This window comes from Anolis carolinensis, chromosome 6 (assembly GCF_035594765.1).
Source record: "Anolis carolinensis isolate JA03-04 chromosome 6, rAnoCar3.1.pri, whole genome shotgun sequence".
In the NCBI taxonomy this organism is placed as follows: domain Eukaryota; kingdom Metazoa; phylum Chordata; class Lepidosauria; order Squamata; family Dactyloidae; genus Anolis; species Anolis carolinensis.
The window spans coordinates 117,855,084-117,869,771 of NC_085846.1; the positions used below are offsets into that span (position 1 = coordinate 117,855,084).

The 14,688-nt window shown below is 40.8% G+C and overlaps 1 protein-coding gene across 4 annotated transcripts in view; it reads left to right on the plus strand.

The window, feature by feature from the left end:
• Positions 1-1,874: 1,874 nt before the first annotated feature.
• The window catches only part of elp6 (elongator acetyltransferase complex subunit 6), a 32,899-nt gene continuing 20,085 nt past the window's right edge, over positions 1,875-14,688 (plus strand). For 3 of the 4 annotated variants that reach the window (XR_009999870.1, XR_009999871.1, XM_062958117.1), the window contains exons 1-6: positions 1,875-2,016; positions 3,640-3,718; positions 5,880-5,950; positions 6,166-6,293; positions 8,299-8,491; positions 12,777-12,923. Coding sequence is in view for 2 of the 4 variants with exons in the window: in XM_062958117.1 (XP_062814187.1) it covers positions 1,963-2,016; positions 3,640-3,718; positions 5,880-5,950; positions 6,166-6,293; positions 8,299-8,491; positions 12,777-12,923 (672 nt within the window). In the remaining 2 variants the exon portion in view is untranslated. The remainder of the gene's footprint in view (positions 2,017-3,639; positions 3,719-5,879; positions 5,951-6,165; positions 6,294-8,298; positions 8,492-12,776; positions 12,924-14,688) is intronic. The other variant, XM_062958118.1, reaches the window with a different exon arrangement.

Sequence of the window (14,688 nt, forward strand, 5' to 3'; positions counted from 1 at the left end):
CGGTCCTGAGAGAACGGACCTTGGCGGAGCCAATAGGAAAATATGAGCCGCAATACAACCTGAAGCCGAAATGAAGAAGGTCCGCCAAAGTTGAAGGAAAATTCCGCCAAGGAGTCTTTATTGAGCGATTCAGCTGAAAAGGACTCTAGTAGTGATCATTCAGTCTACTAGGGTACCATATAATCAAAATACAGCCATATTTATACAAAATTTCAGTCTGACAGACCCTTGAATTTCCCGCCCCGCTCCCCCGCCCATCTGATCGCGGATAGGCTAGAAGGTTGAACGAGGCGGGCTTTCGTTTCCCGCCTTGCTCTGTTGGCCCAATAGGGAGCTGCTTTTTGTCCCCACTCGAGCCAATCAGGAAGGAGAAGGCGGGAGTTATTGAAACAATGAAGTGACAGGGCAGGAAATATCATATTAATTCCTGCTAGACCGATTTCTAAAGGGATTAATGACAGCAATCAAGGGTTCCTGTCACATATACAGATTTTAGATATGCCTTGGGGTGTCAGAGGTGGAAGTAAGGATGGGTGGTAATGAGCCATATTGACAGGCTCTGCAGGGCGCCTTCCTGAGGTGTCCTGGAATTTCCTTAGGATGAGATATGACAATGTTTGCCTTGGGGGCGAATCACCTTTAATTCGGCGACTCAAGCCTTATATTGTCCATGCAATCTGAATTAGATTGGGTTAAGCGGTGGCAGATTATCCTTTTGTTTTTGGGAAGGGAAGCCTGGGTCATAGGATCTGGGGTTCATGTTGAGTTCAAAATATTTCCTATTTGATTTCATGATTTGACAATTATATGAAATAAAATGAAAAATAAAATAAAGTTGGAATATAAACCCTGCTGGGAAAAATACATATTTTCCGGGGATCCCAAAGAGTACAAATACATATAGGCAGATAGATAGATTTCAAGGAAATAAGGGAGAATCCATAAAAGTGGAGTTTTAGCAGCATGATTTTACAATTCATGAAGTTGTTATCTCTTGCCTCAGAGTGCAGGGATAATCCACAGTAAACTCCAGTAAAAAGTCTCAATCACCTTCTACTATAAATATATGAAATATAGAACATAAAGTCTTGATTTTTGAACTATCTTTTACAAAGTCCTGGGGGGGGGGGGGTGGTCACCTCGATCACAACCTGAAGTATTTATTTATCTACAGTATCTATTTATCGACCTATCCACTATCTACAGTATTTAATTACAAATATCCTACAACCGGAAGGGAGCATAGAGGCCGCCTAGTCCATCCTCTTGAAAGGCTTTCCTTTGAGGCTGAGAGAGAGTGACTTTCCCAAGGGCACCCAATGGGTTTCCAGAACTGAACAGGGATTCGAATTCGCATCTCCTTAGTCTCGGGCTCCCTTTTCATAATTTATCTCCCTATTTGCCATAGCAATTGATGGGCCTCCTGAATGTGTTTGGCTGTGGGGATTCTGGGAGTTGTTGTCCTTCTTCAGACCCAGAACTTGAAGCTCCTTCCTCAATAACTTGGGAATAAACTCTTCATTAAAGTGGCATTGCTTGCATTGGCTTCTGAGCCAATTTGCACTGGTTTGGACTTAGATCAGCAAGTCATTATTTTCTATCGCACTGTGTAGTAGTTAAGTTTTATACTTTCTGACTCCTTCCCTCTGTGCACATATGTATATTTTAAACCATAGGACCCACAGCTTTACTTTGAAAGCACCCTGACCCCCATCATCCCCCTTTAAAATGCATTGAAACCTTTCCTTGCACAATTATTTGCCCGCCCGCTTGTTTATTTTTTTTTCGTGCGCCTTCCCGCACCGCTTCCGAACGGCCGGCAGGGGGCGATCGACTCAAGCAAAGCCAAGACTGGAAAGAGGGCTTGAGTGAGGAGCTGAAAAGGACGCATGCGCAGTGGCACCGCGTTTCGTGGCGAGGGTTTTTCATCCCTCGGCGGACGCCGTAGGCCTGAGGAGAAGCATGTTTGTGGGGCTGAATGAACTCCTCGGGGAGACGGTGGAGAGGCCGGAAAGGGTGAGGGGCTTGCCGTCATCATAATGTGTTGTGGAAGGCTTTCGTGGGTGGCTGTGAGTTTTCCGCGCTGTCTAGCCATGTCCCAGAAGCACGCTCTCCTGACGTTTCGCCTGCATCTACGGCAGGCATCCTCAGAGGTTGTGAGATCTGTTGGAAACTAGGAATGTGAGGTTTATATACCTGTGGAATGATGTCCAGGGTGGGAGAAAGAAAGAACTCTTGTCTGTTGGAGGCAGGTGTGAATGTTTCAATTAATCACCTTGATTAGCATTGAAAAGCTTTGCAGCTTCAAAGCCTGGCTGCTTCCTGCCTGGGGGAACCCTTTGTTGGAAGGTGATTAGCTGTCCCTGATTGTTTCCCACCTGGAATTCCCCTGTTTTCTGAGTGTTGTTCTTTATTTACTGTCCTGATTTTAGAGTATGGACTGGGTGTCCCTTTTGGGGTCTCTTCCAGCCCTATAGTACTTCCCTTGCTTTAATAATAATAATAATAATAACAACAACAACAAATAATAATAATAGCAAAGTGAAGAACCTGCTTTGACTGAAGTAAAAAATCAGAAACTCCTCAAAGCACAGCAGACAAAAAATCAGTACAAGAAAACCGCACTACAAACTAGAGCTGACAGCTGGCACAACAAAACACTGCATGGAAAGTTCCTTGACAAAATTGAAGGAAAAGCTGATCAGGAGAAGACCTGGCTCTGGCTCACGAATGGGACCCTGAAGAAGGAGACAGAAGGCCTGATCCTTGCAGCCCAGGAGCAAGACATCAGGACAAAGGCCATCCAGGCCAAGATCAAAAAATCAGCTGATGACCCAAAATGCAGACTGTGCAAGGAAACCGAGGAAACCATGGATCATATCCTCAGCTGCTGTAAGAAAATTGCACAGACAGACTACAAACAGAGGCACAACTATGTGGCCCAAATGATTCATTGGAACTTATGCCTCAAGTACCACCTCCCAGCAGCAAAGAACTGGTGGGATCACAAAAGTATTGGAGAATGAGCACGCAAAGATACTGTGGGACTTCCGAATCCAGACTGACAAAGTTCTGGAACACAACACACCAGACATCACAGTTGTGGAAAAGAAAAAGGTTTGGATCATGGATGTCGCCATCCCAGGTGACAGTCGCATTGACAAAAACAACAGGAAAAACTCAGCCGCTCTCAGGACCTCAAGATTGAACTTCAAAGATTCTGGCAGAAACCAGTGCAGGTGGTCTCAGTGGTGATGGGCACACTGGGTGCCGTGCCAAAAGATCTCAGCCGGCATTTGGAAACAATAGACATTGACAAAATTACGATCTGCCAATTGCAAAAGGCCACCCTACTGGGATCTGCACGCATCATTTGAAAATACATCACAGAATCCTAAACGCTTGGGAAGTGTTCGACTTGTGATTTTGTGATATGAAATTCAGCATGTCTATCTTGTTTGCTGTGTCATAATAATAACAATACTTTATTTTTGTATCCCGCCAAAATCTCCCCAAAGGGACTCAGGGCGGCTAACATGGGGCCAAGCCCAAAAGACATAATGTAAACAAGTTAAAATATAAAACAAGACAATAAAACAAGTAACAAGCAGTATAAAAACTCAACTTTTCCTTTCCCAGGGCAAGCTGACTTTGCTGTGTGCAGACAAGACGGATGCCAGCTTCCTGGTTCACCACTTCCTCTCCTTTTATTTGAAAGGTAGGCAGAGGAACACGTTTGTGATTTATCATTTTATTTAATCCTGCTGTGTGTCTTCAAATTGACTCCATCATAGTGTATTCTTAGCAGTATGTGTTCAGAGGGGCTTCCCTTAGAGGCTGAGAGAATGTGACTTGCTCGGAAAGGCATACAATGGGAACCCAACGCCAAGCAGGGATTTTTGGTCTCCCAAAGACTCAAATGTGGATGGATGGCTATCTGTCGGGAGGGCTTGGATGGTGTCTTCCTGCCTGGAAGAAAAGGGTTGGACTGGATGGCCTTTGCCAGCTTCCATCTCTAAGATTCTGTGATGGATAGATAGGTAGATACAGAAATATACCTACTTGGGGTTGGACTGGATGACCCTTGAGGGTCTCTTCTAGCTCACCGATTCTGTAATTGATAGATGGATGGATAGATGGATGGATAGAATTGTTTTATATGGCATTGCATTGTTGCCTATCTGTAAGGCTGCTCTGAGTCCCCTTCGGGGTGAGAAGGGCGGGATATAAATATGGTTAATAGATAGATGCATAGATAGATAGATGCATAGATAGATGCATAGATAGATAGATAGATAGATGGATGGATACACAGATATATAGATAGATGTATAGATAGATAATGGGGCCGGGCTGTGGCGCAGGCTGGTAAATAGCTGCTGCAATAAATCACTCTGACCGTGAGGTCATGAGTTCGAGGCCAGCCCATGGCGGGGTGAGCACCCGTCAATTAAAAATAAAATATAGCCCCTGCTCGTTGCTGACCTAGCAACCCGAAAGATAGTTGCATCTATCAAGTAGGAAATAAGGTACCACTTATAAAAGTGGGGAGGCAAGTTTAACTAATTTACAACGTTGGAATGAGGAAGTGCCGTCAGAGTGGATGATGAAGCAGCTGCTCCCCCCTGTGGCCAAAATTGAACATCCCCTCAGGAGAAGGTTAACTTTCCTCTGCGTCTGTCTGTCTGTTGTCTCTGTCTCGGTTCAATGTGTTTATGGGCATTGAATGTTTGCCCTATATGTACATAATGTGATCTGCCCTGAGTCCCCTTCGGGGTGAGAAAGAAGGGCGGAATATAAATACTGTAAATAAATAAATAAATAATGTATAGATACTAGCTATGCATACATAGAGGCATGTATCGATAAAAAATGTATATATGTACACATAGATGGATGGATAGATAGACAGATGGTTAGATAGATTATAGTTAGAAAGATGCATAGATAAATGGATGGATAGATAGATAGATGTAGATAGATAGATAGATAAATAGATAGATATATACATGGATAGATAGATTCATGGATGGATGGATAGATAGATAGATGTATAGATAGATATCAACTGTACTATATATATATATATATATATAGATATAGATATATATATATATATATATAGAGAGAGAGAGAGAGAGAGAGAGAGAGAAGAGGAGGGGGAGAGATACACAAATATACATACATGTGGTTAGACTGGATGTTCTTTGGGGGTCTCTTCCAGCTCTAGGATTCTATGATTGATGGATGGATGGATGGATGGATGGATGGATAGATAGATGTGTAGATAGATGGATAGATAGATGGATAGTTAGATATACACACAAACAGATGTATGGATGGGTAGATATATGTATAGATAGATAATGTATAGATACTAGATAGATGCATACATAGATGCATGGATGGATAGATGTATAGATAGATGCATAGACAGCTAGATTGATAGATGGATGGATAGATAGATGCAAAGATGGATTGACAGATAGATAGATGTATAGATAGATATCCATTGTATGATATATATAGATATAGATATAGATAATATAGATACATACGCGTGTGCGCACACACACACACACACAAGTATACCTACATGGGGCTGGACTGGATGTTCCTTGGGTGTGTCTTCCAGCTCCAAGATTCTGTGAACATCCCCTTTCTATCCTACTTGAGAACCAACTTCTAAACTGCTGTTAAAAGTTAGTGTTCTGGGAAACGGATGCTGAATTTTCCACTTTGAAAGGCCCAGAGCCTCCTGTTCCTTACAGAGATTTTGCAGCACAGTATTGTGTTCCTTGCCAGTTTTGCATTGTAAGATATGTATTGAGGGCTGTGAGACACAGTCTTATTGAAATGGGTGCCTTTGTCTTTTCCAGCAGGTTGCAAAGTCTGCTTCGTGGCGATCGTGCAGTCCTTCAGTCACTACAGCTTCGTGGCCCAAAAGCTGGTAAGCTGCACGGATTTAAATTTTATATATAAACAAAAACCTCTCCATCCCATTTTTTTTCTCTTAGAAATGTCTATTTTGTGAGTTCTCTGTTGCTGGAAGGCAATTGCAAATGGAAGCCAATGGAAAAGGCCCCTCCTTAGCACAAATGCAGAGAGCCAGATGCAGGTTTGCTTGGACAAAAGGATCGTATTTATCATTTCTTTTCTCTCCAGGGAGTCAGTCTGGCTGCGGCCAAAGAAAAGGGGCAGCTTGTGTTTTTGGAAGGGCTGAAGGCCTCAAAGAGCATCTTGTTCAGCGAAGGGCAGCAGTCGGATGAAGCCAATCCATTCCAGTTCATCAGGTGAGTAACTCCGCAAAAGTTACTCATTGCCCTTGGGTTCTACAGATAGCGACCTGCAATCTAGAAATTTGGTAGAGAATTCCAAATCCTGCTCCAAACTACACATTTTACAGAGCCTTCAAGCTTCTCTATGATAATAATAATAACAACAACAACAACAACACTTTATTTATATACCGCCCTATCTCCCGGATGGGACTCAGGGAGGTTTCCAATCATAAAAACAACACAAACATTACATAACAACATAATAACACATTATTAAGCAAAGTAAAAATGCAATTATAAAAATAACTAACACTTACATGACCTGATCTACCAAATAATGGCCATCTGTCGGGGGTGCTTTGAATGCGAGTTCCTGCTTCTTGGCGGGGGGTTGGACTGGATGGCCCATGAGGTCTCTTCCAACTCTACTATTCTATGATTCTATGATCTGTGATTGGACAAGCCCTTTTGCCTTCTCTGCCAAAGAGTTCCCATAACATTGAGACTTTGCAGTTAAAGTGATGCCAAACTGAATTATATCTACAGTGTAGACACACTGTAAAACACGGAGCAACCAATTCAAGCTGTGGGAGAGGAGATTCAACCTGAGTATTTAGAAAATTTGTTGATGGGAAGGGTGGCTTGAGAGAGGAATCTGTTGCTGCCTTGGAGTCTGGTGAAGTCTCCTTCCTTGGAGTTTTTTAAGCAGAAGCTGCATGGCCATCTGTTGGGAAGGCTTGAGTTGTGTTTTCCTGGGTGGCAGAAGGGGCTGGACTGGATAGCCCTTTTTGGGGTCTCTTCCAATGAGAGTATACCACAGAGCAATGCAGAGAAAGAAGGTAGGCACCTACAGACTCTATTAGCTACATTGGGTACACAAACAAAGGAGAATTATATTTCTCCTCAACATTCACACACATGTAACATTCGCTCATAGTCATGTATACATGACCATCTCTTCTTCCTTCTGGAAAAGAGACCCCGAAGTCGGCCAGATTGCATTCCCTGCAAATCTGCTATTCTGCGAATACACCATCTCCCTCTGTCCCTTGGAGAAGAGTGGTGGATGGAGCAGACTCCTCTATCTGCCATAATTTTTGGAATAGCAAAGTGTCTCTCATATAGCAATATCTCTGCTGATGTTCCAGTTCTCTTTGTAAATCAATGACCAGTGTTTTTCCAGCCAAAATATGCTGACTCCCATCAGTTCCGGACAGATGTTGATTTTCCTTCTTTAAGTGAGAATTGGTTTTCCTTCTTAAGTAAAGAGCCCTGTTTGCTTTTTAAACTTTACTTTAAAAGAGCCGTTGTCTTTGGTAATGTAAACATGTTGTTTTCCACCAAGAGTTCACCAGTTAATCATTTGTCTCTGGTCAACACCGTCAGCAGTTCAGAAACTTTTAATTACAGTTCATGAATTTTCCTTTTGTAGTTTTCCAAGCTTCATGCCAGACTGCTTCATGCCTTTGGAGATCAGCCCCAGAGGGTTTTTAATAATCTATCCCGTTTTTATTATCATTTTACCATTTATGTGTTTTAAATGCAATTTTTTATCCTGTATTTTTGTTTTAATTGATATATTGTATTACTGTTTTATCTTTTTATAGTGTGATTTGTATTATGTTGCCTATGTTTTGTTCTATGTTGTTTGGGCCTCTGCCCCATGTAAGCCGCCCCGAGTCCCCGCGGGGAGATGGTGGCGGGGTATAAATATAAAGAAATAAGAAAAGAAAAAAGACTGGATGGCCATCTGTCAGGGTGTGCTTTGAACGCGATTTAAATAATAATAATAATAATAATAATAATAATAATAATAATAATAATCTTTATTTTTATATCTTGCTCCCATCTCCCCAAGGGAACTCGGGGTGGCTCACATGGGGATTTTCCTGCTTCCCAGTCATACATCTTTTATACAATTCTATTCAAACCATATGACAGTTGCAGAAGGAGTGGCAACCACTGAGAGTCCTCCAGGTGCTTTCAGAGGTGACTGTGGTCTCTCCTTTCCCTTCAGCGGAGACGGCTCCAGCCTGAGAGCCCTCCATGACTGTGTCCGGGCAGCCCTGATCCCCGGGGCCGGAGACTCCCGGGGCCCCCCCGTGCTGATGGTGGACGACCTCGGGGTCCTGCTCAGCCTGGACGTGAGGCTGACCCACATCCTGGACTTCATCCACTACTGCAGAGTCACCGTGAACACCCAGCTGAAGGTATCTGCAGTGGGCATCAGCCCCTCCTGCCATAAACATGGGCTTTGCAATCCATTGAGGCCAAACATCAATGCTATTGGGTGGTCTAAGAAAGGGCAGGTTTGGGTTCACAGACCCACCTGGAGGGTTAATGCAGTGGAAAGATACAGAAGTGTCTATGGACAAAGGCAGGCGAAGAAGAAAGCGTTAACCCACCTTTCAACAACTTGCTCATGCTGTTTGTCAGCCCTCCGTGTTATCTGGGTTTAAGGACACAGGTCCTCTTTGAAAGTGAAAGACATGAATAAGTACATTGCTATTTTTTTATCTGAGAGATGTTGGAAATAACTGGGCACATATCCCCTTGTAAATAAATGGCAATCATAACCTTATTGAAAAGGAGAAATGATGTCACATCCAATGTGTTGTCGAAGGCTTTCATGGCCGGGATCACAGGGTTGTTGTATGTTTTCCGGGCTGTATGGCCATGTTCTAGAAGATGGCCATACAGCCCGGAAAACATACAACATCCTAATGTCATATCCGTTTGGCAAATGCGAATCTCCATGAACATGCAAATGCCACCTTTTGAAAACCACTAGTTATGACAAGCATTACTTTGTTAGAAGTCAACCCTTTGAACAAGTGGTATTCATAAGCATTCATGTAATGGCACACAGGTAACTCAGCTGTTAAACTGAAGAACCATGTCTTTGAACTGCCAAGGACAAAGACACGCCACTACAGAAATATATTGAGTTAGCAGAGGATGGTTGCTTCTTTGAAGTAGGAATTGTAATTATAGTTGTAATTGTAATTGCCCAAAAGATATACATACTCCCTTGAAAACTCTTAGTTTAAAATATGCACTCAGAGATTTTAAAAAAAAGCAAAGTCTTGTTTAAAAAATAATATATCTTGTTCGCTCACAAACATCTTGTGTTAATTCACCATACAGGCACATTTCTTATTTAAGTTCATTCATAGACAGGGTGTAGTTTCTCTCTGTTGAGTACACTGGGTATCATTCCTAATCAATAGTCTATAGTCTTTAAGTATAGTTGTACTCACTGAAGCCCATATGTCATACTTCTCTACTGAAGTTCAAACAGCAACATCCACCTCCACTGAGGTGTAAAGGCAGACATGCATCCACCTCCACTGAGGTGTAGAACAGACTGAATACAAAACGGAGTCCTGAGTCTGAACATGCTCAGTACAATCACATGTCTGTAGTCTCTCCCACACCAAAGAGGTGCAGTCAGATTGGCAAATCAACACACACATACCGTGTTTCCCCGAAAATAAGTCAGTGTCTTATATTATTTTTTGCTCCCAAAGATGTGCTAGGTCTTATTTTTAGGGGATGTCTTATTTGTTGAATAAAAAAATGAACATTTATTATATACTGTACAGTAGTTGTCATCACAAACCAACATAACCAAACCAGACAAACTATAACTCCTGACAATAATTTATTGTTACTACTGTATAAATATAAATAATATAACATTAATATATTATTACCATTATTTCCATGTACAACTGGTATGTACATTTACCGATCCTGCAAATTCTGGTATTTTCTTTGGCGGGCGCCAGGCATGCTTCCAAACAAAAACTTTGCTAGGTCTTACTTTTGGGGAGGCCTTATATTTAGCAATTCAGCAAAACCTCTGCTAGGTCTTATTTTTTGGGGATGTCTTATTTCCGGGGAAACAGGGTAGAATACAGCTTAGCAAATATATACATTAACAAATAAATAGTGAAAGGCTTGGGAGGTTGCTATTTCCAGCAAGAAAATACCTTTCTAAGAAAGTCTAGGTCTTCCAATATAACTCTGCGACTATTTTCTGCTTGATGTTGACCATAGACTTGCTTTGGAGAACCTAGAGATTTCCTAGGAAGAAAAACAAAAAAATGTTATATTTAAATCTGCAAAGGGTCAAACCACAAACATTGAGGGATGATTGTATTAAGACCAGAAATGGTTCATAGCTTTACAATCCAATTTCCTTTGTCCCATACTGTGCCATAGGCTTCCAGTTGCTCTCCTTTTTCCTGTTTCCTAAACTGTGGAGCCCAAGGGCAGACCTTGATGAAAGCCTAATGGTACAGGATTGCACCATTGTGAAACCCTTTTGGAAAGCCTTGTTGTCATCTGTTACACAACGGTGCACCTTCCTGAGGAAGATTTCAGTTTTATGCAATTTCTGAGAAAGTGCTGCTAACGAAACATATTTCTATTGTGGCTGGGGCTCAAGGTGGCTTATGCGTTGAAAGAGCAGCAATTACAAATGTAATTAAGTCCCCTCAGGGATGGGAAAGGCAGGATATAAATATTGTAAATATGGTAAATGCAAATGTACAAAGAAGTCAGCACTAAATTATTAACCATATTAAAAACATGATATATTTAAAGGTTTTTACACAACCACAAAGTGCTAACAAGAGCAAAATGGCCTCACCTGGGATACTGTTTCTGGTTCTGGACACAAAAAAAGAGACATTTGATCAAGCTGCGGCTTGTCTAAAAAAGGGCAAAGACAATGATAGAAAGTCTGGCAGAGACCGGCAGAAGGAAGTGTCAAGTATGCTAAGCTTTGAAAAATGGAAAGGTGTTTTGTATGTTTTAGACTTACTGTATATACTCGAGTATAAGCCTAGTTTTTCAGCCCTTTTTTAGGACTGAAAGAAAACCACCTCGGCTTATACTCGGGTGAGGGTCCTGGTGGGCTTATATTCAGATCGGCTTATATTCAAGTATATATGGTATATTTATTATTTTTCTCTATTATTATTGGTATTGTTACATTTATTATTTTACTCTATTAATTATTATTATGAATACATTTATTATTTTACTCTATTATTACATTTATTATTTTACTGCATTTATTGTTATTATTATTACGTTTATTATTTCACTCTATTATTATTAAAAGGATACATAAGCACATTTACATTTAAGAGGAGGAAAATAATGATTTAATCAGAGTTGAACAGTCATATCTTAAATTACAGTTTGATGTGAAGATTCAAAAACATTTAAACTACTGATGCCTCAATTATTGTAATTTTATTGGTATCTCAGCTTATACTGGAGTCAATGTTTTCCCAGTTTTTGTGGTAAAATTAGGTGCCTCGGCTTATATTTGGGTTAGCTTATACTTGAGTATATACGGTAGACTGACCTTCTCTTAGGGTTCCTTTGGCCAGGTTTCTCCAGAATGGGGTTTCCATTGCCTTCCTCTGAGAGTGATTTGCTCCAGGTGATAGAGAGTGATATGCTAGGGTCACCAAATGGTTTTCCATAGTTGATGGGGGTTGAAACTCTGGGATCCTGATTCTTATCTTGTTGATAACATGTGCTTATTCTGACCTATGGCAACCCTAAGGGGAACCTGTCACTGGATTTTCTTGGCCATGTTTGTTCAGAAAGGGGTTCACAGGACTTGTCAAGTAAAATATATATGAATAATATATTAATATATACTGTATTCTAAAATCCAAAAGATTGAATATAACTGTTGGGTTAATATTTCTAAGGACATCATAGAATTGTATATAATGTCAATGATGTGGATATTATAGAAACACACAGAGACATGTGTGTATATATATATATGTATAGGACATATATATGCATGTGTATCTTCATATATATATGTGTGTGTGTTTTCCTATATATGAGTGTGTACATTATAGAAGCGTGTGTATATGTATATGAACACACACACACATAAATATGTGTGTTTGTATATATATATATATATAAAGACATATATGTGTGTTTCTATAATATCTCATATGTTTCTATAATATCCACTTCATTGAAATTAAATACATATATCACACATACAGAATCTGTATAGAAGATAGACTCATTCTATATATATTACTAACGTATTAACAAAAGAAACTGACTAAGATGTACGTAAATGGATGGATATTACTAAAACTAGGGGGGAAATAGAGTATGTACAAGTAAACAGATAAAACAGTTAGAAGGAACACTTGGAGGAGAAGATAAAGAAAAAGATGGAACAATATAAGAAGACGGAAAGATCAACGTGAACGCTAGATGATAAGACTCCGCTTGCTTTGGGAATAGAAGATATTGTAGATGGAATTCCTTTATATGTTAGAGAACATGCATAATAATTTCCTCTCTTTTCATACCCCCGGTGATAGAATAGACGCCTGCATAGATTTAATTTACGAACAAAACTCCATGACCAACATATAAATGACTCTTGATTTATCTTGGCCTCAGTTTCCCCCCCTGTTATCTTTTCTTCCTCAGGGGAACGTGGTGGTGATGGTCCACAGCAGCGAGGACTCGGAAGACGAGGAGAACGAGCGGCTGGCAAAGTCCCTCCGGCACCAGAGCCACCGCATCCTGTGGGCACAGGGCCTGGCCACCGGCTTCTGCAAGGAGGTCCATGGGGAGGTGAGTGTTGTGACTCAGCCTCAGAGTGACTCTGATGAGGATTTTGGGATTCAGGTGCAGGGTGTTCCTGCTGTAGAAGATGGGGAACAGGGAGGCTTTCCAACGGGAGGAAATGCTGTTGTTGATGCTGATGTTTCACAGGTGCAAGAAGCAGGAAGGGAGAGCAGCTCCCAGCCTGATAACACTAACAAGCAGTTTGGCCTTGACGATACAGCATCTCTGGACCGGGCCAGCTGCTTGGAATTTAGGGGGGTTTGCAGAAGTCTTCGAATAGCAAATAAGAGAGAGGGCAAAGGGCAAAGGAATGCCTTCATGTTATGCTATTAAAACAGTCTGCTGAGAGAGGAATCTTTGTCAAAGCAATGTCTCTTTGAATCGAGAAGCAAGTTCTGCTTTCCTGGGTTGTCTTGTAGCCTTGATGTATTCTCGCTCATGGGACTTTGTCATGTACTGAAAGGACTTCGTTTCATACCAAGTGTTTCTTTGGATTATTTCTTACAGCCTTGTTTTGCAACTATCTTTTGGAACTGAACTTTTGCCTTTTAAGAACTATCTTTTTCCTATTTCCAAAAGACTATATCCTGTGTACTGACTAGTGTATTTTAGCAAGGTGAAGCTAACCTGAGGTGTGACAGTGAGTTCCTCCGTATCCTCCAGGACTTTGTGTCAGTGGCTCCAAAGACATCCATTCAAAGTATCTCACAGCCATATACCCTGTTTCCCCGAAAATAAGACATCCCCGAAAAATAAGACCTAGCTGAGGTTTTGCTGAATTGCTAAATATAAGGCCTCCCCCAAAAGTAAGACCTAGCAAAATTTTTGTTTGGAAGCATGCTCAGCGCCTGCCAAACAGAACACCAGAGCATGCAGGATTGGTAAATGTATATACCAGTTGTACACGGAAATAATGGTAGTAACAAGAAATTCTTGATAGGATTCACAGTTTGTCTGGTTATGCTGGTTTGTGATGACAACTACTGTACAGTATATAATAAATGTTCATTTTTTGTTCAACAATAAATGTGAATTCTTCTTCATAGAAAAATAAGACATCCCCTGAAAATAAGACCTAGCACATCTTTGGGAGCAAAAATTAATATAAGACACTGTCTTATTTTCAGGGAAACACGGTAGTTATGGATGGGGTCAGGAATGAGGTCTAGAGTCATCTCCTATATCAGCATGGGCAAACTTTGGCCCTCCAGGTGTTTTGGACTTCAACTCCCACAATTCCTAACAGCCGGTAGGCTGTTAGGAATTGTGTGAGTTGGAGTCCAAAACACCTGGAGGGCTGAAGTTTGCCCATGCCTGTTCTAAGAGGACTTACAGATGATAACAAATCAGCATTAGCAAGGCTGATTTTCCTTTTTATGAAGCTCAGCTGAATCATTTTCTGCAGAGTCTCCTATAAACATGGCTCATTGCTGCTCACTGGGTTGTGTAATACCTAAAACAGTCACTAGATGGAGACAGAACCCATTTTTTGTGATCCCAACATTGAGTCTAATGGAGAACCCATTTGGGATTGGGACCTGCATAATAATGATGATGATGATGATAATTTTAAAAAAAATATTTTTATTGAGTGTTTTTGAACATAAAAAGAGTGAGAACAATAATGAATGTAGAAAAGAAAATGAAAAAGGGGGGGGATGTGGTACGAAGAAAAAAGAGAGGAAAGAAAAAATGGAGATAAAAAAATTAAAATTATCAAAAATAGAGGAAAAAAATAAAAAAAATAAAAAATTGGAAAAGGATTTTTTAA